At 41.6% G+C, this 25,616-nt stretch overlaps 1 protein-coding gene across 1 annotated transcript in view; it reads right to left on the minus strand.

Annotated features, from left to right (window-relative positions):
- The window catches only part of LOC109032079 (sodium/potassium-transporting ATPase subunit beta-2), a 66,677-nt gene that overhangs the window by 6,812 nt on the left and 34,249 nt on the right, over window positions 1-25,616 (minus strand). The window contains exons 2-6 of the mRNA XM_019044016.2: window positions 5,811-5,951; window positions 4,747-4,863; window positions 3,854-4,035; window positions 2,266-2,370; window positions 263-431 (exon numbers count right to left, since the gene is read on the minus strand). Of these exons, the coding sequence (XP_018899561.2) occupies window positions 263-431; window positions 2,266-2,370; window positions 3,854-4,035; window positions 4,747-4,863; window positions 5,811-5,951 (714 nt within the window). The remainder of the gene's footprint in view (window positions 1-262; window positions 432-2,265; window positions 2,371-3,853; window positions 4,036-4,746; window positions 4,864-5,810; window positions 5,952-25,616) is intronic.

Consider the following 25,616-nt stretch of genomic DNA (forward strand, 5'->3'; position numbering starts at 1 on the left):
TAATTTACCAGAAAAGTAAAAACCCACAACCCAATAAACCCTATTTTCCCCCTAGGCTGGGCTTTAAAAGCTCATATATTTCACCCATTCCTAACACACGTAAAAATTTGCCGCTTGATGACTGTAATATGATTGCTTTACTCAAAGACTACATTGGATTTCATAAAACTGATGGCTGAGTTAACATGCCCTTCTTTTTTACCTTCATGGGAAAACTCCAAGTTCCAAGCTGTGCCATCAAAAATTAATTTTGAAAACTTACATTTAGGATTTTGAAAATGTACGGCGACTAGTGGACTAAGATATCCTTCAGTGTTCTCAAATGGATAGAAGTATCCTGGGAAGCCTTGTTGAGGATAGTACTTGATCGGGCCAACATTTTCAACATCAGCTGGGCCTTCACCATGACAGCTGACCCACACAGTTCTCAACTGAAATAAAAAATCAAACCATAATTGGAAATGCACAGGGACTAGTGGACTGAGGGATTTGATACACATCGAAAGTGTAAGTTTGCAACCTTGGGTCTTGTTTGTGGTGTTTGAAAGTCTCTGCTCCTATTTTATTTTTTTAAAGGAGCACAAATCGACATCATTCCTTGAAGTTTTCGCAGAATTTGCTTCGCGCAGAAAAGAAAAATCATGGCGGTTTTCAAGCATTTCTGTTGCGTGGTTTTCTATTTAAAAACTAAGGTATAAAAAATTTAAAAAAATGAGGTAAGCTAAAATAAGGTGTAAAAATAATGTCACAAACCAAGATTCGTGGTTGCGTACTTATACAGTCGATATCTTGTACTTTTTGAAATATCTAGAATCATTGTGCAATTCTTTTCCAGTATAGAAGATTTTGGTCTCCTCTCAAAATATTCAAGTTTATGCAACACTCAAATGTTGGATTTCAAGACAATATTGAACCAAAATTTGGCTTTACATCAACTGCTAGGACGTCTGGCACTTTCAATGGGGTGGGATGAATGCCCATATTACTTCAGTGATAATAAGAGACAGAATCATTTTTGGAGACAAGCCTTGATTCTTAATCTGATGGTTTAATTTTTTAAAGAGTTGTGGCCAGATTAAAAGGTTAACAATGTTCAGCAATCGTAGCTAGCATCAGGAAGGACATCACATTAGGGATTCAAGCTGGAGGAAGGGTGCTGAAACAAAGTTCTAGAAGGACCGTCAATCACGTACCAAATAATGACAAAATAATTTGATGCCTTTATTTTTAAATTTTTTTCCCCTTTATTTTTATTTTTAATCGAGAAATATTTGGAGGAACAACTAAGGCTAATGAAGAACTTTTACACATGTCTTAAAAAATTACAGTCTGACCTTCGAAGCTAAGACATTTAGAACTAGAGGAAAATCTCTTTTCTTTTATTTTCCAGGCACAAAATTTACTTATTTATGCACACTGAACGATTTAGGCAAGACCGCAGGACCATAAGAAACGTTCTGCGTTTTTGAAAAATTTTACACCCCTGCAAGTATTCAGTTTTATCTGGCTGTTGTGTGATAAGAGGCGCTTTTTGCTGGTCTTTTACACGGCTAGTTGTAGAATACTAGTGATATATGAGGCTTTGAGAGCAAGCAGGGCACTTCTCCAAAGCAGTGTTTCAGAATCTCTGCCAACATTTCATTCATTGTAAGGAAAGTGGAATGCGTGCATTCCATTGAAATTATTACTGAATATTTTTAATGATTTTATGATGTCCTACAGAAAAAATTCTGGAAAAGTCATCTATTACATTCTTTTCTGACACATAAATTAGTATGATGAAAATTCCGAAACAAAGCAACTGAGAGGGGGCATCTCGCACCCAGCACCTCACATATAAGCACTAGTGACGGATATGATCATTGCAAAACCCCGTATCTCCATTGCAGAGTATCAAAATTTCCGCTGCTATGCTATTCTTTTGAGGAGAAACAAACAAACCTAGTAGCTTGAAAATACACGATATTCAGCTAACAGAGAAGGAAAATTAAGGAAGTTTTTGAAGAGTTGCGTTGACCAGTTTTCAAAAAAAAAAAAATATGTCAGGAAAAGAACAACGTCGTGAACAAAGATGCAACGTTTCACACTTGGGCTATCCATGTGGCAAGTACTAAAATTATGGCAAACAGAGGTAACTGTGGTTTGAAGCGTTTGCATTTTGCAATTTGTTTGCACGTTTTGTGGCCCAATAGAAATAATTACGCAAAAACACACTGGCAGTAAAAGTAGTTATAAATAATACACCAATAAAATTTGGTGCTTTACCTGTTTTGGGTCTGTGATAGTTCTGATGTGTTTCTTCAGTGATTCTGGCATATCACGCGGTAGATCTCTTGAATCATTGTAAAAGTCAGGTACCCATCCGTAAATCTAAATTAAAAGCGAAGACACAGGTTAATCAAATTTTCAGATTTGAAAATGAATTCATCAAAAGTGACTATTCATGGAGAAATGGACTTCAGTTTAAAAAACTCAAATCGATTCATTAATATTGGAACATGGAGGAATTTTCTAACGACCCTAGGGGAAAAAGAAAAGCCAAAAATGTCACGTCAAATAAGAGTTGCAGCAGAGTAAAGTTTGCAGTTTGAAAAACATTATATCTCGAGAATAAGTTATTTGAAATTCTGATCTGCTAAGCTCAGTAGATAAAATTTCCCGATTATTGTACAACTTTACACCTGTATTAGGAATAAAATGAACTGAATCACATGCATTTTATTCTTTCAGACACTACTGGAGAAAATTTTAAAAAAGTGGTTTGCAAATATTTGGATGGCAGTAGACCAGGCATTTGAGGCGCCTCATGAGGTTGTGCTGCACAGCATCGAGTCGTAGCTTCAGCATTAATGCCGTATGCCCAGGTAGCGGCCGTGCGGGCATGCGGCGCCGCGCCTTGCGCGTAACCTGCCGGCGCCGGCTTCGGGCATTGAAGCCCAATGCTGGAGTGCCGACCGAGCCAGCATTAAGCGCTGATGCTGAGGTTTGATGCTGGCTCAGGGATCAACATGGGCTTCAACTTCTGAGGCCGGACCCTCGGCTTGCGGCCCGATACGGTCTCAATTTTCGGACCCGCCACCCAGCTTAACTACCGACGGGGCTGTCCCAGAAGACCGCGACCCTCCGACTTGGCGATGAATTCGCAGAACACCCCTTTGTCGTGGCGGCGGCCCACGCCTCGCCGAGAAGTTCTAAGAAGTGGACGCTGAGGAAGGGTTGAAAACACAGCCCGGTGCAATTAGCCGACCGGCAGCCGGGCCCGGGGCGCTGGCGTCCGACGTGTCTGCTAATTGAAGCCGCCTTAATTTTGATGCTGGACTCAGCATCAAAACTGATGCAGCATCAGAAAATCAGCCAGGTGTCGGCTTCACCAGGTTAAGCCGCCTCAACGGCAAATGCGTTCCCCCGGCGCACTGTTCGACACGGCATGAAAGTCCGCGCCGGGCCTCCGCTTTGCACGCCGATGCGGCTCCGTTTATGATGCTCCCTCAAACCTCAGCTCTAAATCCCTGCAGTAGACTAAAGATTATGTTGACAAGAAACAGGCGATCAGATAAAGATCTAACACAACCATAATGGGATCAGATATTGCAATTATTTGTCTGCTTGAAAATTCCTTTGTTTAACTCTGTCTAATTTGATTGCCCGAACTATAATGACTGAGCCACTGCTCCCTAAACAACATTACATGCTCAGCATTTGACAGGAGTGCTAGCTCTGCTGGGAATCCCTGAGTCAGATTTCTGGCACTGGTCATCAGTTTGCTATCTATCGATTGGCATCAAAATCTCAACATCCCTTTTGAGTTAAAGTACCTTAAAGTAAATACTTAGCAGTGCAAAAAGTGTATTACCCGGTTTAATTTGATAAATATACAAGGTTTGCTTTGTGGGAATCCATATCCAGTTTCACTTGTGCATGGACCAAACCTTGACATGTCCACATCGCAAACTTTTCCACGGCTTGGGCCCTTCTCATAATCACAGATAACTTGGTTTGTCACGCCTCCAGGTAAACTTTGTGGATCTCTATATCCTGAAAAAATATTATGAAAGAGATTATTGTGAGAATGTATGTGGTAAATCAATAGAACAAAACCTGCAAAAAAACTCTACTCTAAAAAAATAAACAGAGTTTTTCTGGGAAAGCGTATTTTATCATAGGGTAATTTCCCACCAAATCAGACCAAAAATTGGCTTTTTTTGACCTCAGCCCTTCTGAATTTGATGAAATTTGACCTACTCATACTGCTCAGTGGCCTTTGTTGAGAAACATAAATTTAAATTTTCCTCAGTGCCTCGTTCATTTTTCGTTAAGCTTTAAAGTTCAGGCAAGTTGACAGACATCAGCATCTGTAACTCTCTATAACCTTAAAACGGTTGATCCGAGCTAAACCGTTTTGGTACCAATGAAAAGCTCCTTCAATGCACTTAAATGCAAAGGAAATTTAGGAGCACTTGAAGGCTCATATAAAATTTTTCCTTAGCATGGCAATACTGGGAAGAATTTTTGATACACACACTATCTCTTGTTAGTTTCTTCGACGTCACAATATGTACTCATGGTGGATACTTGTAAGAATTTTTCTTGTTTTGATAAACAAGCCAGCTCTCCATGATAGTTCCTTAAAAATACAGAGGGAAATGAAAGGAGTCAGCATCCATTCATATTATTTTGGCACTGGTACCTCCTCTATAAATCAACTGAAATTTTCACTTTATTTGATGAAAGGGTAAAAAAAATTACCTTGGAGAAATGTGTCCAATGAAGAAGTCCAGATTTTAATGTTAGTTGCATTTTTATGCTGGTACCATATAACTGAACCATCATCAACATTGGGTGACATGGGTCTGTACCCGAGCCCTGAAAAATATCAAGTTAACATTCCAATAATCAAACGGAAATAAAACATTTAAAAATAGATAAGTTCTTGATGATAATCATTTGTGAGGAAATTTCAAGTTTTGCAAGAGACATATTGAAAAGGTTTGAAACCTCGCACCTCTGAAGATTAAAATATTTCTTGCTCAAATTTTAAAACCTGAGACAGATAAAGTTCAGATAAGGCGTGTCAATATTTCCATTGAAATTTTCAGTTCCAATTTTCCCATTTTTCTTTGTATTAAATATTTGTTCATTTCAGTTATTCAGTCTTCAAGCTGAAGGTCCCTCCTTTATTCCAAATTCAGTTTATCTACCCATTTACCCAGTGCTATCAATTTTATGATGATGACTTGATTGACAAGATTGCTCACAACCAAGAGCAAAACTCTCCAATCAGCAAGAGCCAACGAATGGCATGAATTATGACATCAAGCTCCTTTTCAATACCTACTCAAGCTTTACTCGATTCTTGGTCCATTGTTATCTTTATAGATCCGAAAGCATGTGTCACCCTCCTCTCACATATTCAAGCGTTTCTCAGTTAAGTCCAAGTGTTCCATCCTGAACTCTTTTGAATACAGTCTACGTGCTTGCGTCAAAAGTAAATGGTGATCTTCATCTAGTGTTGCGAACATTTGTATATCCTCCTCGCTCTCTCACATCGTCTTTTTTTTTTATAAGACAATATTCATTAGGGTGATTGGTCAATCAAACCAAAAGTTGTCTACTGAAATTTTATGCTGTTGAAATATATATTTAATGTCAGTGGTACAGATTCTTTCCAACCCAGTGGGGCCTGGTGTGGGCTAGATAGCTAATAACCAATGTAAGAAGACATGTCCGCTACTTAATTGAGCTGTCACTGCGATAAATCCTCATTACTTGCTAGAGAATTTACTAGGAATGTCAAACACTGGAAATCATACCTGGATTTGTTCCAATAATAGAACTTTCGAGCTGCCATCTTGGTGACTGATCATTCAATGTTGAGAGAAGTACTTTCATGCAAATTGCGAAGAGAAGAGCCAACACAGAGTAGAAAATTGCATAGAAAATCAGGAGTCCACCTGTACAGAGGAAAATAAATGACTTACGATTAGTTGCAAGAAACACACATGCGACTGAAAAAATCACTCACAAACAGATGTTGTGGCAAATTATACGGTAAAGCCTTCACTTACAGAACCGAATGGTCTTTACTGATCAACATTGATGACTTCCTGCTACTGGCCATTCATAGTGGAAACCCAGATTTTAATCTTGGTTTTGAAAACTAATTCACCAAAAAAACAAACGGGCTCGAGTGATATGTATGTTTTAGAAAATTATATGGCATCGACTGCTGCAAAATTTGTTTGAAAAATATTCATATACATAATCTTCTTCTCGAGAGAGAATGTTCACAAGTAAAGATTCACATCCATAAAAGATATACACAATAAATATTACAAGTTCACATTACACATGCACGAAACAATAACAATAACATAACCTAAGAAGAGAAAGAACCTTCATTGGCCACTGACTAGAGTCCACTAACCAATCACGGACCAGGAAGGAACCGGAACCGGAAACAGATACCGGAAAGTGGATCCCGCGCCCGCGGCCGGAAATGGGGTACATGAATTCCCGTCAACCATAGAATTTACGTAACATGCGTTCAACCCGAAGAATGGTGCAGTTTTTTATTTGAACTGGTAATCTAAATACCTTTGACCCACGCGTGGGGTTGCGGCCTGGGTATTTCTATCTGTAATTACATTATGGAAAATCAAATATATGGCACCAGTTCATAGAAGAGTTTACTTAACTTGAAAGCGTCTTATATTTTTTCTTTCCCTAAAAGACACCCTACTTGCGGCTGAATTTCCAGAATCGGATCACGTAAGACGAAATTGGTTCACATTTACACGAGCGAAGCCCCATGATATACCCCTTGGATCTAGATCAACAGGGCCAGATTAAGGGGGTGGCCACATAGGCCGCGGCCGTGGCGGCAAATCTATAGGGGGCTGCAAATTTTGAAATTTTTTTAAATGTAGGTATAGAAAATTCGAATTTAGAAAAAAAAATTACAAACGAGAAAAGGCGACAAAATCTCTATTTTCTGAGAATATAGTAATTTCTACTTTTGTCGTCTTTCAGTGATACATATGAGACAGCACCTTTAATTAGTCGAGTTAAGAGAGAAACCAAACACGCAATTTGGCCTGGAACGGCGCGACTTAGAAAGAAAAGATGACGAAGACTTGAGATGAAAAGGAGAAGCCTTCGGCGCGGCGATCGGCATGTAACACATATTAGCCCCTACATGACTGCACAAATACTTCACGCATTGCGGCAAACACAGTGCGATCACGTGAAACGCATAGCGCCTACAAGACTGCGTGAATACTTCAGCATTGCGTCAAACACAGTGCGTTCAGCGCGTCGGCGTGAAACTCAGCGCCTACAAGACTGTCGGAATACTTCAAGCATTGCGCCAAACACGGTGCGGTCTGCGCGGCGCGGAATCCACATTTATGTTTGTTCTTTCATAATTTTTTCGTTCATTTCTTATGAATGGAAGGTCTTGTCCACACAGAGATTAACTTTCGCGCAAAGTTCCGTGCACTTTTGCTAGAAGTGTTGACAGGGCTTTCCCAAAAAATGTGTTCAACACAAGTAAACGCGTCTTATGCACCCCTCCCCCGCTGGCACGTTCATTTGATGGTTTTTATTGATGTTTCAAAACGAATGAGAAGGGGGCGGCAAAATACAGGCGGCCCACGGGCGGCAAGTATAGGTAAATCCGGCCCTGTAAATCAATACGATAACTCACATTGGTGATGTCGATAATCGAGATAGTTCTATCCAGAGCCCTCCCAAAATTCTTCACTTTGTTTTGGTTTAAAGTCAATTCTGTCATTGTGTCACCTGTTTTATATTCATATTTTTCCTATAACTTTTTTTTCATCTTTTTTTCTAAGAAAAATTGAGAGGCGGCATTAAACGTTATACATTAGGAAAAGCTTGGAATAATAAAGCTATTCATGACTCTGAACTTTACCACAATGCACTAAGTAATCCACGTTAAATTTAATGCTGCTGAATGGAGCTCGGGGTAATTTGGCACACGAATTAAAAGCGACTCTCGTTGCCAGAAACAGCAAATTAATTGAGTGAAAACGAAAGCGCATTGGTGGTTAACGTCAAGGCATTCGATTTACCTATCTGTCTAATCTACATGAGCGCGCGCCTTCTGAAAAAACCTTCGTCACACTATTTATTGTTTTTGTATCAATATATTAACCGGACACGACTTCACGATCAGTCCATGCCGGATTATATTCAACGGCCCGCTAAGAATTGGCGCTGGTCGATGGCGCGTCATCATGTTTTAACGAAAAATTAATAATGCGACCAAAGCTCATCCTACCATACATCGACGGTGAAATTTCAAAAACGCGAATCTCGGTTTGTAACACGCTAAAAACTTCCTACCTGTTATTTTTTTCTCTTTTTTTTATGGCAAAATAATCATCATCATCTCTACAAACCAACCGTGACGTTTCTTCTCTGTGTGAGGAGTTTTCTGCGAAAATTTCAAGTAATGATGTTTTGTCCTCCTTAGATCTTTCAAAAATTACCGAAATATGAGCGGAGATTCTGAATTCTGAAACGCTCCAAAGGAGATACATACGCGAAGGGCCGGATTTTAGCGCTCAGGGTCCCAGGGCGCTGATGGGTGAAACGGCCCGCATTGCGAGATGCATACCTCATAAATTGAAGGCGGTTCACGTTTCCAAGACACTTCAAGGGCTCCCAAAAGATTTGATCGGGCCACTCGCAGAGAAAAGAACGATTGAAAATAATAATAGAAAAAAAGTTCTAGAGGGTCCGGGGTGTCGGGGGCTAAACTGCCGTCCTAAGGAAAAACGCCACAAGAACACTCGATACTTGCCAAATCTTCCTCGACAAAACGTTAATTTTTGAGGCGAGTCGTGCGTAATTTTCTTGGAAATTTTCAAATACTCATTGGCGGATCCAGCAAATTGGCAACATTGTCTGTTCTCCATTTAAACCCATGGAAACCTATCGATTCTTGGAGGGGACAGGTGATTCGACAAGTATCGATTACTTAGCATAGGTTTAAATGGACGAAATCTGGTATTGCCACATTGCTGGATCCGCCTCTGATGCATAAGTAATCAAATTGTGAACAAAATTCTCAGACTTTGGAGGGGAAACATGATAAGATGCCCGAAAAATTCGGGGTTCGAAAAGTAAATTTGGCAACGCCTGAAGGTACGTGCGGCATTATTCCTTCAAGCACGGCAGTAAAGCACCCCGACGCCTCGGCTAATCCGGCCTCGGATACGCGTTTGTGGCGTTTCGTCATCGGCGTACTTTGCCACCACGGGGGTTGGTTCAGAGTTTCACAAGGACAGGGGTGGGGCCGGTAGGGCCAGGCGAGGGAGAAACCACGCGGAAGCTGTGATGAAGTTGAGGGTGGTCTGCTCTTACCAGTAATACCAGTGCGTTCTGGATTGCACCGGACTAAGCGGCACGCGCACGCCGCACAGTGGATAGAGCCAATGAGAGAGGTCGGACAAAATTTGGAAACTTTAAACGCTTATAACTCCGTTTATACCAAACTTTGAGGTCTTAAAAGTGGTTCCTTTGGTTTCCTTGCGAAATTTTCTTCTTAGTCCTAGTCTGCTAAACGCATTGGTCACTTTTGAAGTTTTCACCCGGCGCTTCGTAAAAGAACGCTCATTTTTCACCCGCTGCCCCTGGAAACTTTACCTTCACAAATAGCTCAACAAAGACATTGAATTACATGAATTAAAAAGAAAAACCACTGAAAAAAAAAAAATCGAGTAGCTACAGTTTTTTTTTACGACTACCGCGAGAACGGCAATACCGGGTCAATTTTAACTTGTCTCCCGTTTCCTGCGGAATTTTCGGTTTTTTTTTTTTTTTTTTTTTTTTTTTTTTTTTTTTTTTTTTAACGACCCATAATAATGCTGCTATCATCCCTGAGGTAAAATCGAAGCCAGGGATCATCCTATACTAGAAAAAAAACTAAAACAGGGGTTGACACGATGGATCCCTGGTAAAAATTGGCAGTAGAATGTGTGTTCCAAAATACTATAGACCTAAAGCCGGCTGCAAGATTTCCAATAGCTCCTGTAGCCGGCTGTACAATTTCTTATAGACTTTTATAGCCGATGGCGACTAAGCAACAGCCAGACGATAAAGTTCATGCTAAACGTTACTAAATACGGATGCTACGACTTAGTTAGTTTTTGGACTACCGCTCTCTTTTTGTGCCGTAGTATCTTGATTTATTTTGCGAGGAAAGTTCCGTACTTTTGAAGGATGCCTGTCATTCTTAATATGTTGGAGAGCCTTCAATTTCTTATGATACTGTGCAATACCTCTGGTGGGAAACAGTTGCTTTAGACGTCGTGGCACGCTGCGGCGCGGCGGGCGGGCAGAGAGCGTGGAACGCGCATTGGCGCCTACAAACCTAACAGGGATACTTCACGCATTGCGCAATGCGTGAAGTATCCCTGTTAGGTTTGTAGGCGCCAGTGCGTCGCCGCTCCGCTTTGTGTTAAGCTTTAATATTTAATCTCGCGGAGTCAGCGTTTTTCAACTCATGATTTTGAAATGTTTGCACACTCTGTATGGACTATTCTCATTTTAATTGATGAAAAAAATAGTTTAAAGGAAAATATAATGTGTGTTTTGTAAATATAAAGGTAGTTCCGTATCAAACTTAATGAATTCCAAAGCACACGAATTTCTACACAATTTCTTATAGCCTTTTATAGCCAATGGCGATAAAGTGTAAAGCCCGGCGATAGGAACTACAGCCCGACTGTATACTTTTTTATAGCTTCGTGTAGCCCGGCTATATGATTTGCTCCGCTTTCTACAGCCAGCTATATGATTTTCAATAGCCTTCTTTAGTCGGCTATACGAACTCCCATGGTATTTTGAAACGCAGCTCCTATCGCCAATTTTTACCAGGGATCAAATGGTCTGCAGGTACTATACGGCCAGAGGACGACAGACGCGACGGTGGCCATTTGTGTTTTTCATGAATATGTTGAATGTTGGATAGTCCAAACTTTGGAACGAAAAAAAAATATTAGGCCTATAAGTCTATTATTAGATTTCTCTGATGTAAAACATCATTTAAAATGCGTGCATTTATATAAAAAAAAAAAAAAAAAAAAAAAAAAAAAAAAAAAAAAAAAAAAAAAAACTGATAAAAAAGAGGATCCTGTGTATTTTAAAGAGGGGCCGAAACTGACCCAGTATTGGCAAACAAGTGGAAAAACTTGTTTGGCAGATTAAGGCTAAAGCTTTAAAATGTGATGATTTAAAAATTGAAATGGACCACTAGACAGGGCACGAATTTAAGCATTCTGATACATGTTTCTTAATCAAAATTTCACGTAGAACACGATTCGCACAACGAAAACTAATGAAACAAACTCCAAACGAAGATATTAAGGTTTTTATTATACATTGGTTATGAGAAATTTGAACTGCCCGCTCACAAGAAACTCGAAGCTCTACGTGAGTCAAATCGCGCACTACAACGGTTTCAACAAGCTTCTCAATCGAGTAATGTTCATTTCCCACCATGTGTTGTTCAAACTATAAGCAATTTGCTACAGCTGAGCCAAAGCGTCAAGATTGAGGTTGCCAGATTTTTATATCGCAGAGACTGTCATGATAACGTTTAGCGCACGATGTGAATCACGCAGAGCATTGAGTTTTCATGAGCGGGTGGTTTGAATTCACGCACCAAGAATCATTAAATATCTTTGGAAGGAGTTGATTTCCGTAATTTTCGTCGTGCGCGTCGTATTCTACGTGAAATTTTAGGTAAGAAACATGTATCAGAATGCTGAAATTCGTACCTTGTCTAGTGGTCCATTCTCAGTTTTAGATAAAAATTTCACGTCCGACCTCCCCGATTGACTCGATTCACTGTGCGCCGAGACTAAATCTGGCTGAAACCAACTCTTTCTACGGTCGCCTCCCCCTCCCTTGCGTAACCTTCTTCCAACTTGTACTTCCACCTCTGATCCCCTATCCTTCTCACCAGCCGCGCGCATGCGCTAAAAAACTATCTGCCGCGTTATTTATGCGGTGTGGCATTCTTAGATCATAGATCATCTCAGTGTCCGCATAATCTTCATCTCTAACTATTCGCGAGCTTCTGAGTCCACGCCAAACAAGTTTACGCACTTTTAAAAGGCGGCAGGAGATCGATCATGTTAATGCTTGTGATCTTTTTCAACGCTGCACCGAGGACAGCTGGTCCTCTGTCGCACTCTACAGCTGCATAATCTTGTACATTGATGGTCTAAGTGCAAAATCACGTACCTCCACAGCGATGTTTCAAAATTTCCGCTCTTATTTTATTTTTGAAGAAAAACCAGATAGCTGTATAGCTTAAAATGTTAACAGAAAATTTATCAACAGAGAAGAAGAAATAAGAATGTCAAGAAATTACATTGACATGTTGGAGTTTTCTCAGCCAACGTGTGTTAAAAATCAGCATAAAGCTGGAAAACCTCAACACAGAGTTACTAGTATTACTGATGTTACTAGTGTTGCACCAATCAGCGTAGCTCTTTGAGGGAAAATTGCGCTCATACGAGCTTTTTCTCTCTGTATTGAGATTTTCAGCTTTATGCTGATTTTTACCGGACGTTAGCTAAAAAACTCCAACATACTGTCTTCCGACCCGTGCGTACACCGCAATCAGTTTGTGTAAATCACGTTCACTGGTTTTCCAAAGAAAAGACAAAATATGACAGGAAGTCTGCAACATCGCAAACGGAGATACGTGGTTCCGCACAGCGGCGTGGCGTGCTTTGCGATATATCGATTGATCTGTCATTTAAACCCGTGGAAATGGATCGATAAAGAGGGTGTTCACAACGAACGCCTTAAAATTGATTCTTTACCATAGCTTCAAATGGGGAAGTATCGATATATATCGAAGCACGCCACGCCACTGGTTCTGCACTTTGACCATCGATATGACGTGAAGTCCACCCGCCTCCATCCACTGGAAAAAAAACACATTGGATCTAGAGTCCAGACTCTTGAAAACATCGACAAGAAAAAATACTCTTGATTCAATCAGATTTAAGCTTAAATCAAGAACCCAGCCTCTTAATTTGAGCGGATTTCCTTCTGATTTAAGCTTAAATCTGATTGAATCAAGAGTATTTTTTCTTGTCAATGTTTTTACGAGTCTGAACTCTAGATCCAATGTGTTTTTTTTCCAGTGTCTCCAAAATTATGCGCCTTTAGTCCTCCAAGCCCCTCAAATGATCATTTTCAAAATAGTGATGACTTACGCATTCTTCGTTGAAGCCGTATTCATATTTGTGGGTCTTTGAACTTTGACTACTCAGATAGGCATTGGACAGAGAGCTTTTTTCCGCATTTGCCCACGACACACATACGGGTAGGCGGAGAGACGAGGAGTAGGTGGAGTAAAGCGTTAAATTCGTTTGAAACATGGGGATTATCGCAGATTATCATAGGAAACACGTAGAGGAGGGCGGGAGAGGAGCTAGGCAGGTGACGGTAACCCCATTGAATGTGAAATGCGGAGAGGTGCGAAAAGCGAGCTGCTGAAATCGTCGTGTTCGGGAGGTCAATACTTAAAGCGTGACACGGATGGAAGGTGGGTAACCCGAACGCGGCACGGACCCAAGGTCCTCGTTTTCAGGCCACCGATGAATTATTTCAAGGACGCAGGAATGACAACTATCTGATCGAAAAAAAATCGGTCCACCGGTCGATTTATTCCATAGCTTTCTATGTCATCAAGTCCGCTTCGAATTTTCCTCCAAATAAAGATCGCGACGGCCGAACGTTTCGGGCCATAAACATCGCCTCATCTTAACGAAGATCATTCCAGGTTCCTTCAAAAAATACCCCGCTCATGAATAACGACCATGTTGGCTAGTGAAACATGGCACCACCATGAAGCATGATGTATGCAAAAAAAATTAATTTCGGTCCTGAAAGTTCTTCAATGATCCCTAAAAATTTAGCTTAATGAACCAGATAGCTCCTAAAATTCGAAGCTGATTGCATGACCGGATTTACTTACTTGCCGCCCATGGGCCGCCTGTATTTTGCCGCCCTCTTAATCTCATTCATTTTGAAACATCAATAAAAACCATCAAGTGAGCGTACCGGAGGGAGAAGGGTGCATAAGACGCGTTCACTAGTGTTGGACACATTTTTTGCGTAAGCCCTGTCAACACTACTAGCAAAAGTTCACGGAACTTCGCGCAAAAGTTCAGTTCCGTAAACCTATCTCTGTGGGGACAAGGCCTTTCATTTGTAAGAAATGAACTACAAAATTAAGAAAGAACAAACATAAATGTGGTTTATTAATTTTAACTTCCGCCGCCGTGCCGCGCTGACCACACTGTGTTTGGCGCAATGCGTGAAGTATTCATGTAGTCTTGTAGGCACTGTGCGTTTCACGCCGCGCCGACCGCTGTTGACCGTACTGTGATTGACGCAATGCGTAAAGTATTCATGCAGTCTCGTAGGCGCGAATATGTGTTGCGGGCTTTTCCTTTTCATCTCAAGTCTTCGTCATCATTTCTCTTTGCGCCGCCCCGCTCCAGGCCAAATTACGTGTTTGGTTTCTCTCTTAACTCAACTAATTAAAGGTGCGCAGTCTTTTGTATCACCGAAATACGACAAAATTAGAAATTAATGAACTATCAGGCAATGAGAAATTTTGACACCTTTTCTTGTTTGTAATTTTTTTCTGAATCCGATTTTTTTGTACCTGCATTTAAAAAAATCGCAAAATTTGCCGCCCCCTAATTTTGCCGCCATGGGCCGCGGCCCATGGTGCCACCCCCTTAATCCGGCCGTGGCTGATTGTGAGTTTGGGATGCTGATCGTTGGTTACGGAGGATGCAGCGCAGGAGGCAGATATTAAATCTGAAGAGTGCAACGCAGCAGACATTGCCTATATATTTGATTGAAGGCGAACTGGTCAGAGGGAGATCGAAACGCACCATTAATTTGGGGCAATATTAAATTCAATAATTCCATGCTACCAAGTAATGCATTTTCCTTGCCAATTGTTCACATCCGGTATTTCTTATAGATCAGGGACATCCGCAACTCTGCCTTGAACTCCAATGTCAACATCGATGGCCAAAGTGCGAAATCACGTACCTCCATTACAGTGTTTCAAAATTGTCGCTCCTATTTTATTTTTTCGAAGAGAAATAAGCCAACTTCATATCTTAAAATTCGTACAGAATATTCTATTAACAGAGAAAAAACTCAATTAAGTTTTTAAGAAATTACGTCCATTAGTTTTCAGAAGAATAAATAAAGTATGCCGGGGAGACTTCAACGTCGCAAACGGAGGCACGCGGTTTTGCACTTGAACCATCGATATTTTAGTCCAATTCTGTGGGTCGTTTCAACTTATTATCTTAACTTATTATTCAACTTATTATTGAAATATGAGATCGTTCGCGAGAAAAGGGCCCAATACAAAATTCAAATTGGAGTCATTACCGGTATGGAGGCTGTAAGTATTGCTATTAAGATAAATGTTTCACAAACATTTCGGCACAAAAAACCCCAAAATGTTAAACCAAACCGAAAAGTTAGTGACGCTTGGAAGTTTGCGATTAAAAAAAAAACAAGAAAAAATTGTATTCGGTTAAAATCCGCCATACGTGGGGCTTATAATTGTAGAGTTAAAATACAAGTTCACGCCCTCTAGTAACTATCAAAGATTATTCAAAGAACGGCGCGGCTCACGATCTGACATGACAATACTCTCCGTTGATTGGTTCTTAAGGTCACATAGCTATGCTCGTGCTTCAAGTCTCATTCTTGGCTTCCACGCGCCTTCACGAGATCACCACGCAACACGCAAAACGCGCGCAAGAAGCCGTGTGCCGCGAAAAGCACCCGTGGAAGCGGCCGCCGTATGCGCGGCTTTAGAGAAGGGGGGGGGGGGGGGGAGGCAAAACTGGGTCAGCTCGGAGAATCGATGATGTTCAGTGTTCACCTTGGTCGCGCTCCTTATTTTGGAGCCCCCCCCCCCCTCCCAACCAAGCCCCCGCCCCCCGTCTGCGTCGGATTTATCCCTCGGTGCGTACCCCTTCAGGTTCGCATCGGTGGCTTCGCGCTGGTTTAACTACTTGCGATCGGTGCCACCACTATCTTGAACCTTTTCAAGTAAAACCACCCACATCCAAAATTGAGCAACAAGGTGGTGAAATGGTGCTGGGTCCACACCATTTCGCGGGGAAAACAAGGCCAAAAATTTCAATCAGAGTCAACAATTTTTGACCTCTAATGAGTACCAGCACAAGACTGAGTGGAGAGAGCGTTCAGGCCGTAAATTATGGCCGTGAATGAACATCTTAAGTTTCCGTTCATGTGCGAAAGCAGAGCCGAAACGTCGATTCATGTCCTTCTCCTTCTGTCACCCTCACAGACATTTTCAAAAGAACCAAAATCGATTTCAGTTCAGTTTCCTCCACGTGCGTATGCACTCGTACAATAACTATGGTGAAGTTAATGATTTGAAAATGTAAGGTAAAGCTGTTTTTATTGTTTTTCGGGATCTCTCATTTCTATCGCCTAGGGCCCTTTGGTCGATAAACGGTTTATTTGATTTTTGGGTTCCGCCGCACAGTGGATCGAGTCAATAGGAGAGGTCAGACAAAATTTTAAAACTTTAAACGTTTACAACTTCGTCCATACAAAACTTTGAGGTTCTAAAAGTGGCTCGATTGATTTCCTCGTAAAATTGTTCAGTAATTGCACCCTTTGAAATTTAAAATGTGACAAAATAAACATCAAAATTTGAAGTTTTATTGTTCGTCAAAAATATCATGTCCGACCTCTCTAATTGACTCGATCCACCGGGCGGTGTATGGATCAATCGGCACTCTTTCTGGTCATGCATTGGCGTGGCGTTTTTCGTGATGAATCGATTGTTTGCCATTGAGACCCATGAAAAAGGATCGAATATTAAGGTGATCGCAACGGGAACCTTAAGGATCGATCTTTGACCACAGCTTCAAATAGGATACCTAATGTCAATAGCCAATGATTCACACCTCGCTAGAGGTCATAGGTTGATCTCTAAGGGGCCCTTTGCATGGAAAAGGTTAACCCGAAGACCGAGTTCGTCCCCGGGTATCGACATTTTCAGGCCGACCCGCGACCCGTCCTTCTTACTACCGCGTTCAAAGGTCACTTCCGTTTCCGCCCAGGTTGCCAAACTCGAAAGAATTCTAGAAAAAACAACAATGCATAGGATATGGTATGACATAGGTGGGTTGGATAATTGAATAAGTCAAACGCCTATCCGGATGCGCTGAAAGAAATGAATCTATCATCGAATGAACATTTGAATCAGGTCAGTTCGCACCTTTGCAATAGGGACGAACAGTGGAACAGTCGGAAGAAAACCGTGCTTTCTCATCCTCAAAGGACGGTCACAGTTATATTTCCAGAAATATTGCTTACGAGGATTCGCTTGACAATATTGGCCACCAGGGCCGGATTTACCTACTTGCCGCTCATAGACCGCCTATATTTTGCCGCCCCCTTCTCATTCGTTTTGAAACATCAATAAAAACCATCAAGTAAGAGGAGGAGGGGAGGAGGGAGGAGGGAGGAGGGAGGAGGGGAGGAGGGGAGGAGGGGGAGGGATGCATACGACGCGTTAACTCGTGTTGGACACATTTTCTGAAAAAGCCCTGTCAACACTAGCAAAAGTTCACGGAACTTGGCGCGAAATATAAGTTCCGTAAACCTATATCTGTGTGGTCAAGGCCTTCCACTTCCGACCATCCGAAAAAATTATGAAAGAACAAACATAAATGCGATTTAATGATTTTAACTTCCGCCGCCGCGCCGCGCCGCGCAGACCGCACTTTGTTTGGCGCAATACGTGAAGTATTCACGCGGGCTTGTAGGCGCTATGCGTTTCACGCTGACCGCATTGCGTTTGGCGCAATGCGTGAGGTATTCATGCAGTCTTGTAGGCGCTATGCGTTTCACGCCGCTCGCTGCTGACCGCATTGTCTTTCACGCGATGCGTGAAGTATGCATGCAATCTTGTAGGCGCTAATATGTGTTACATGCCGACCGCCGCGCCGCGCCGAGGGTTTCTCCTTTTCATCTCTAGGCCTCGTCATCATTGCTCTCTGCGCCGCGCCGTTCTAGGCCAAATTCCGTGTTCGGTTTCTCTCTTAGTCTTAACTCGACTAATTAAAGGTGCCGTCTCTTGTATTACTGAAATACGAAAAAATTAGAAATTACTATACTCTCAGGAAATGAGAGATTTTGTCGCCTTTTCTCGTTTGTAATATTTTGTTCTAAATTTGATTTTTTTATACCTACATTTAAAAACAAGCAGGAAGCTCCAACGCATTCGCGTCGGAGAGCGGCTCTGGCGACAGTAGTTGTAGTCAAGAATGAGGGCCTAGACACATTTTGTCACTGATGTACAATCCGACAACTGTCGATTCATGTTTTGTAACTTAGCGGATTTACGTAGCCGGTGTATAAATGTGTATTGGCCCTTGATATGCAGAATGCATGGCACTATCACTTGTTGTATACTTTTAATTTTGAAGGCTCTTTGGAGGTCCGCATCCTAAAAAATCTCTCCCACAATATTTTTTTTAACTTGTCGTTGTGATTGGGCGCCAATTTCTTTCAATTGAGTGATCATCTTCTTTTTTTGTCAAATAACTAGTTTGTGCAACAATAAGACTGAAACTGACTGTAACTGAAATTTTGTCTTTTTAGATATTTGGTTATTTTGTATTTATTAGATTGTATATTTTCACAGCCCTGTGATAAGAAACTTTGGAATGCATGGTTGATAAGTCGTTTAGCGAGGCTGCAAAAAATTTGCATTTTTATATCTGAAATTGTAGGTAATGGTTTTGAATATCGAATTGCGATATATTACACGGTTAAGATAGGGCTATATGTCTTGTCGTAAGCGGCGACATAGAGTCGATGTCATTTCAATAATCGCCCCGATGGCCACGGTAGTTGTTGTGCCGTCTGCCCACGTAGCAAATGGGAGGCGAAAATGGAAGTCATCAGTGCATCGGTGAGTGTTGAACGTGAAAATTGCGCGGGCCGCGCAAATTTCGCGATCATCGATGTGTCGGGGCTGAGCATCCATCATTTTCTATCTTGTTTTGAAGCTATGTGAGTTGTGATAAAGTTTGTATTATATTACTGTATAAATAGTGTAAAATTTGTACAGAACTTTGTACAAAATAGTTTCTTGTAAAAAGTGTGGACTACTGCCACGTCGTTTCCATACAAACTCCCAATACGCCGCAAGTACCACAAATGCCCATGTTAACCAAATCACCTCATCATCCATTTTTTAAGGACACAATTTTTAATTCAAATCAACTTACTTTATCAAAACTCCAATCGTTTATCAAATAACATATATCGAGTCATTTTAACAAAATCAAAGACGGCATAATATCATTTATCACACAGCCAAAAACCTAACCTAGAAACCACGATGTTTACAAACTCAAATTGGAGAACACTCATTGGGCCAATAATAAAAATTGATTTGCCGCCTTTTTTCTTTGCAAGCAAAACGTGTGAACATGTCTGAAAATGGGATCGGGCGTCAACACTCAACGATGCACTGATGACTTCCATTTTCGCCTCCCATTTGCTACGAGGGCAGACGGCATTAGACGTTTACGGTTTCCTTGGTAACCTTTGTTTGCTATCAGCTGATATCGAGTAATATGACTAGGAAGCTCCAACCCAGTGGTTGGAGCTTCCTTAACCGCGAAAACTTTAAAATTCAAATTTTCAAATTTTGAACGTAAAGTACATTTTTTCCATCACGAGATTAAAGCACAGACAAGTTTTGAATTATTGACTGTATCACCATGATTCCAAAAATACACTACACAACATAGCATTGGCTAACAATAAAACAATATGCAATAAAATAAAGTCATGCCAAGGAACATAGCCGAAAATGGCGCCGATTCCCATTAACCAACGCGCGGTCTCTCCAATGTAACATGGTCCAATGATACTCCCCAGCTGGGACCGTCCGGAATAGCAGCTCTAGTGCAAGCACCAGAGCCGCTAAAATTGCAAAATTTGCCGCCCCCTAGATTTGCCGACATGGGCCGCGGCCCATGTGGCCACCCCCTAAATCCGGCCCTGTTGGCCACGCTAAACATTTGATTTTTGGACCCCACTCCACCTTTCTTTGTCGAGCAACCGTCTAAATCTGTCAAAAATGTACTCGCGTTTGGCTCAACTTCCCTTCCTTTTCCTGAGATAATGAGTTATTTGCATCGACATTTCATCAAAACCACCGAAAATTCCCACAGAATCGGCGTTTTTGTATCTATTTTGGACCCCACACAAGTACACAAGTTCGTATCGAGTATTTTATTAAAAAGAATGCAGACTGTGAAGAAAGATATGATACGCAATTATTTAATTATTTTCCATTGGATGAGGGGGGAGGGGTTGGAGCTCAGAAAAAACGCTACGTAATGATTTCAGCCTCTGAAGAAAAGACGAGAAAATTTTCCTCTGACGCAACCCTCTTGTGTTGAAGAAAAATACTTTTTAAGTCATGCAGGGTACCCAAATCGGGCGGATTCGTGCTGACGTTGCGATGAAGAAAATCAACGAAAATCTGGAGAGGTAACGACGTGGATGGACGTGACGAGGACGCGGTCCGTTGGGCGAGCGCGGACGGGCGTCTCGTTGAGAATGGGCGCCGGGGTGGGCGGGGGGCGGAGAGGGGGATGTTGGAATCGGGGGGGGGGGGGCGTCGACGTCGCGTCGGTAAAGGGAAAGGGAGAGCAAAAATACCGGGAAAATCCAGTTCAAGAGGAAAACAGCGTCACTCATCTCCGAGATCGATAAAAATGGCTCCGGAAAACTGCTCGGACAAATTCTGGGATTTTTCGCCAAGGAGTTCTCTTCTTGCTCTCATCCGCCTGCCTGAAATAGTCACCGCCCAACAGACCCCACTTACGCTGTTTTTAAACGTCATTGTGGTAAAAAAGTTGATCATGCTTTGACTTAGAACGAAATTTCAGTTCCCAACGAATACACAACCCCAAAAAATGGGAGCTGTCACAGCACAGCGATCCGGGCAAGTATCAATGGTATTATGGATAATCGGACGGACAGACGGATATGTCGAATACTAAAGTGCAAAACCACGTAATTCCATTGAGGTGTATCGAAATCTCTGCTCCTATTTTATTTCTTCGAAGAGAAACAAGTCAATTATATAGCTCGAAATTTCTACAGGATATTCTGCGCATAGGGAGGAAAAACGAAGAGAGTTTCCAAGAAATTAAGTTAAGTAGTTTTCTGAGGAAATAGTAAAGTATGACTGGGAGTCTGCACCGTCGCAAATGGAGGTACTTGGTTTCTCACTTTAGTCATCGATATGGAGGAGGATGAATATGTTAATGGAGTTAGTTAGTTAGTATAATTTTAAGACATTCAGCGTCTCAGGCTATAAACGTCTTTACAGATAATTTTGAAAATGGGAGTATATACGAAAATTTAGATTTTTAAATTAAGAGAGGTGAAGAGTTTTAGAATTTTGGTGGTAATATTGGGTTCTTCGCATGTAAGTGGGTTTGTATTTCTGTTGATTGTAGGGGAGTTATATTAATGTATGAAGAATAGATACATGGATGGATAGATGATCGAGGGATGGAGATATAGATAAACAGATAGATAGATATACCAACGTCATCGTCGATAAATGTTTAAAAAAAGCTAGAAAAGAAAGTTCTAACAAAAAAAAGTAGAGGAACAACCTTGGGGAGTGCTCGCTCCCTTCCTCCCCTTATACGCGTCGCCTCTGTTTTAATATTAGCTTAGTAATTCGTGGCATTAGCGTATTAACACTCAATTCACGCTTTTTCTTCACTCGTCTCAGTCGGTTCGCCTTCTTTATCTCGGTAGGCAATTTCAGTGGCTTAGGAGCAGCAATAGTTGCTCGGAGCATTTCGACCACGTTCATAGGGTTTATTCACGGCTGTAGCGATATTATATTCACTCCCCCTCCCATTGCTTCTTACTCGCTAAAATCAGTCGGCCTTCAACATCTCAATAGGCAATATTCGCCGCTTGGGAGTATATAGACACTAGCGAAATGCCCGTGACTGGAGTCACGGGTCTAGAGGCCGCTAAAATATCTATAACCCCGAAAAAATGGTGGTAGAGGAGCAAGACATGCTATAAAAGAAAATGATGAAATCGATAGAAAAATGAGTTGAGGGGAGAGGGTGATGGAGCTAAACAAATGAGCTGGGGAGGGGATGTAGAATAAAAGCTGGCAAAAAAAAATAGAACTAACCTAGCAATGATTTATTAAAAAAAAGAAAGAAAAAAAATGAAAAAAAGATTGAAATAAAACATCAGCTGATAGCAAATAAAGGTTACCAAGGAAACCAAGGAATGGAACTTTCATAAAAACAGTTTAGTGGAAAATAGCGTAAGTAGGGCACTTACGTTAATTACCGTTTATAAGTAAACGGTAAATGCGATTTAACCGAAAATCTATACAGTTCTTCATCAGATCAAAATGGACAAAATTACAAAATTTGAGACAGCTAACGTAAATCTAACGATAGTTATCGTGAACGAAAGAATTGCTGACATAGATCCGGTATGGGATAGTTGCGAGCAGTAGTTTTTTGATGTGTGCTCGTTGGCATCAAGCATGTCATTGGCGGACAAATGCCACCCCCTTCTAACAGTGTTCAGCGCTCATTCTGATACAGCTGCCATAGATAAGAGGCAGGATACAAAAGTTGCCTGGAACATGTTAGCGGAGTTCATTCCTGCTTTTTAAGTCGGGTGTCCAATGAAGTAGTTCACGTAAGACCAAGACACAGCCAATCGCTGTGAGAAGATTATCCATTTTTTTGGAATCGAAAGGTCTTAATGAGGCCCAGTGTCCATACTGGCTCTATAAAGGTACTCTAATGGCTGTGTGAATCGTAAATAAATTCAACCGAGTCGTCCCAGATTTCCCGCGAGACAACAAGCAAGTGGCTGATGAAGTTTTGGCTCATCTTACCGGAGGCGATCTTCAATATTGCACAGCCTATGGCGTTGCCTTTCTCCGGCTAAAAAGTCGCTGAATTCCTACCACTTGTACCTGGAACCCTGCATGGGACGGCAATGCGATTCCGTAACTTGTTGCACTGTAAGCCGCTAAGTATAAATACTGCTAAGCCAGTTACCTGATATGCCCCCACTCCCACTCCAGCTTCGTCTACAGGGTGTCCCGAAGAAACCGTGCAATGACGCGACGTCGTAGAGACATGTCACATGTCACATTGAGCTAGTTCAGTAATTTTTAATTCTTACATTTATGAAAAGTAGAAAATGCACTAGTTCTAACGAATGTTCCTAGCTTTTTTGAACGATGCTAAGCCATGAAAACAGAGTTTAAAGTTGCATGTTTTGCCAAAATACTCAACCATTCCAACTATACCATTCCATGTCCGTCAAAAGTTCTGGAATTCTTTTTAGATTTTTCAACAGTTCCGAGAAAGTTCCGGCAAATGCAAAAGATCCGGAAAATCTCAAAAGATCCGAATTTCGGAATTAGTTCCGGGAAATGGGAGCACTATCCTCAAGTCAACCCTGGCTCAGAGCTACTAATAAATAAGCATTGGCGGAGCCAGCAAATTGGCAACATTGTGTTTCTCCATTTAAACGTATGGAAATGTATCGATTCTTAGGGGGGCCAGGTGCTCCGACAAGAATCGATTATTTGACATAGGTTTAAATGGAGGGAATCCGGCGTTGCCAAATTGCTGGACCCGCCTTTGTAAATAAGCAACGATTGGCTTTTGTCCCATGAGAAAACCCCGTGAGGGCGTTTTTCTTTGGAAAATGAAGACTTGGTTTTGTTTTTCTTCTTCATTTTTTTTTGTAAGATGCTTGTAGGTACAGCAATATTAAATGATGCACTGACTGCTAGACGTGATGGCTAAAATTGGTCGTCAGATCTATTGGACACCCGATGACAGAGCAGTGCTCGGAATGCATTTAGCATGCAACCGTCCGGTTATTCCTAATTCCCGTTTCAGAAGCATGTTAACCACACTCTCCCTCGCCTCCCCCCTCATCCTCTCCTCCCTCGCCCTCCCCGGCCATGGGACGACTCCTGCATCAACAGCAACAGCTGACCTCTCCTTGTTTTAATTAGTACTCACTCTACGGGGCTCTAATTGGTCAACACCTCCAATTGAAACGCTTAGCATCGACAGCATCAAGGCTCGTCTTTATAGCCGCACTTATCACCTATTGTCACCCCCCCCCCCCTTCATCTTTCTGCCTCTTTCCTACGAATACGATCGACCGTCTCGCGAAGTTCTGAACGAATTTTTGGAGCTAACACGGAAAAGTGTCATTGCTGAAAACGGTCATGTTGGTGAGCGAAACATGTTACTATATTAACACCAACATAATATCAACATGGTACGAACATAGTGCCAAATCGGTCTTCACACTGTTCTATGGCAATATTGACCCCATGTTGGTATTGCTGGTGTCAACATAGCATCAAGTATGTTTCACTTATACCCAACATGGTTGTTTTTAAAAGGGGTGCGATGAATGTTACCGCCCTGGTAAAAATTGGCGGTAGAATCAGTGTTCCAAAATACCATAGACCTACAGCCGGCTGTAAGATTTCCAATAGCTTCTATAGCCGGCAACACAATTCCTTATAGCATTTTATAGCCGATGGCGATTAAGCAACAACCCGGCGATGAAGTGTATGCTAAACGTTATTAATTACGGATGCTAGGACTTAGTGAGTTTTTGGACTACCGCTCTCTTTTTGTGCCGTAGTATCTTGATTTATTTTGCGAGGAAAGCTCCGTACTTTTGAAGGATGCCTGCCATTCCTATTATGTTGGAGCGCCTTCAATTTCGTATGATACTGTGCAATACCTCTGGTGTGAAATAGTTGCTTCAAGCGCCGTGGTACGCTGCGGCGCGGCGCGGCACGGCGGGCGGGCAGCCAGTGCGAAACGCGCATTGGCGCCTACAAACTTAACAGGGATACTTCACGCATTGCGCAATGCGTGAAGTATCGCTGTAAGGTTTGTAGGCGCCAGTGCGCCGCCGCGCGCCGCTCCGCTAGGCTCTAATATTTAATCTCGTGGAGTCAGCGTTTTTCAACTCATGACTTTGAAATGTTTGCACACTCTGTATGGATTATTCTCATTGTAATTGATGAAAAAAATATGTAGTAAAGGAAAATATAATGTGCGTTTTGTAAATATTAAGGTGATTCCGTACAAATTTAAGGATTTACAAAGCAACGAATTTCTACACAATTTCTTATGGTCTTTTATAGCCGATGGCGATAAAGCAACAGCCAGGCGATAAAGTGTATAAAGCCCGGTGATAGGAACTATAGCCCGGCTGTATAATTTTTTATCGCTTCGTGTAGCCCGGCGGTATGATTATTTTCACTTTCTACAGCCAGCTATATGATTTTCTATCGTCTTCTTCAGTCGGCTATAAGAACTCCTATGGTATTTTGAAACGCAGCTCCAATCGCCAATTTTTACCAGGGCGTAAGGAAAGATGTGAATATTTAAGATGTTTGACTTGTTTGGTCT

Source organism: Bemisia tabaci, chromosome 7 (assembly GCF_918797505.1).
Source record: "Bemisia tabaci chromosome 7, PGI_BMITA_v3".
Classification (NCBI taxonomy): Eukaryota; Metazoa; Arthropoda; class Insecta; order Hemiptera; family Aleyrodidae; genus Bemisia; species Bemisia tabaci.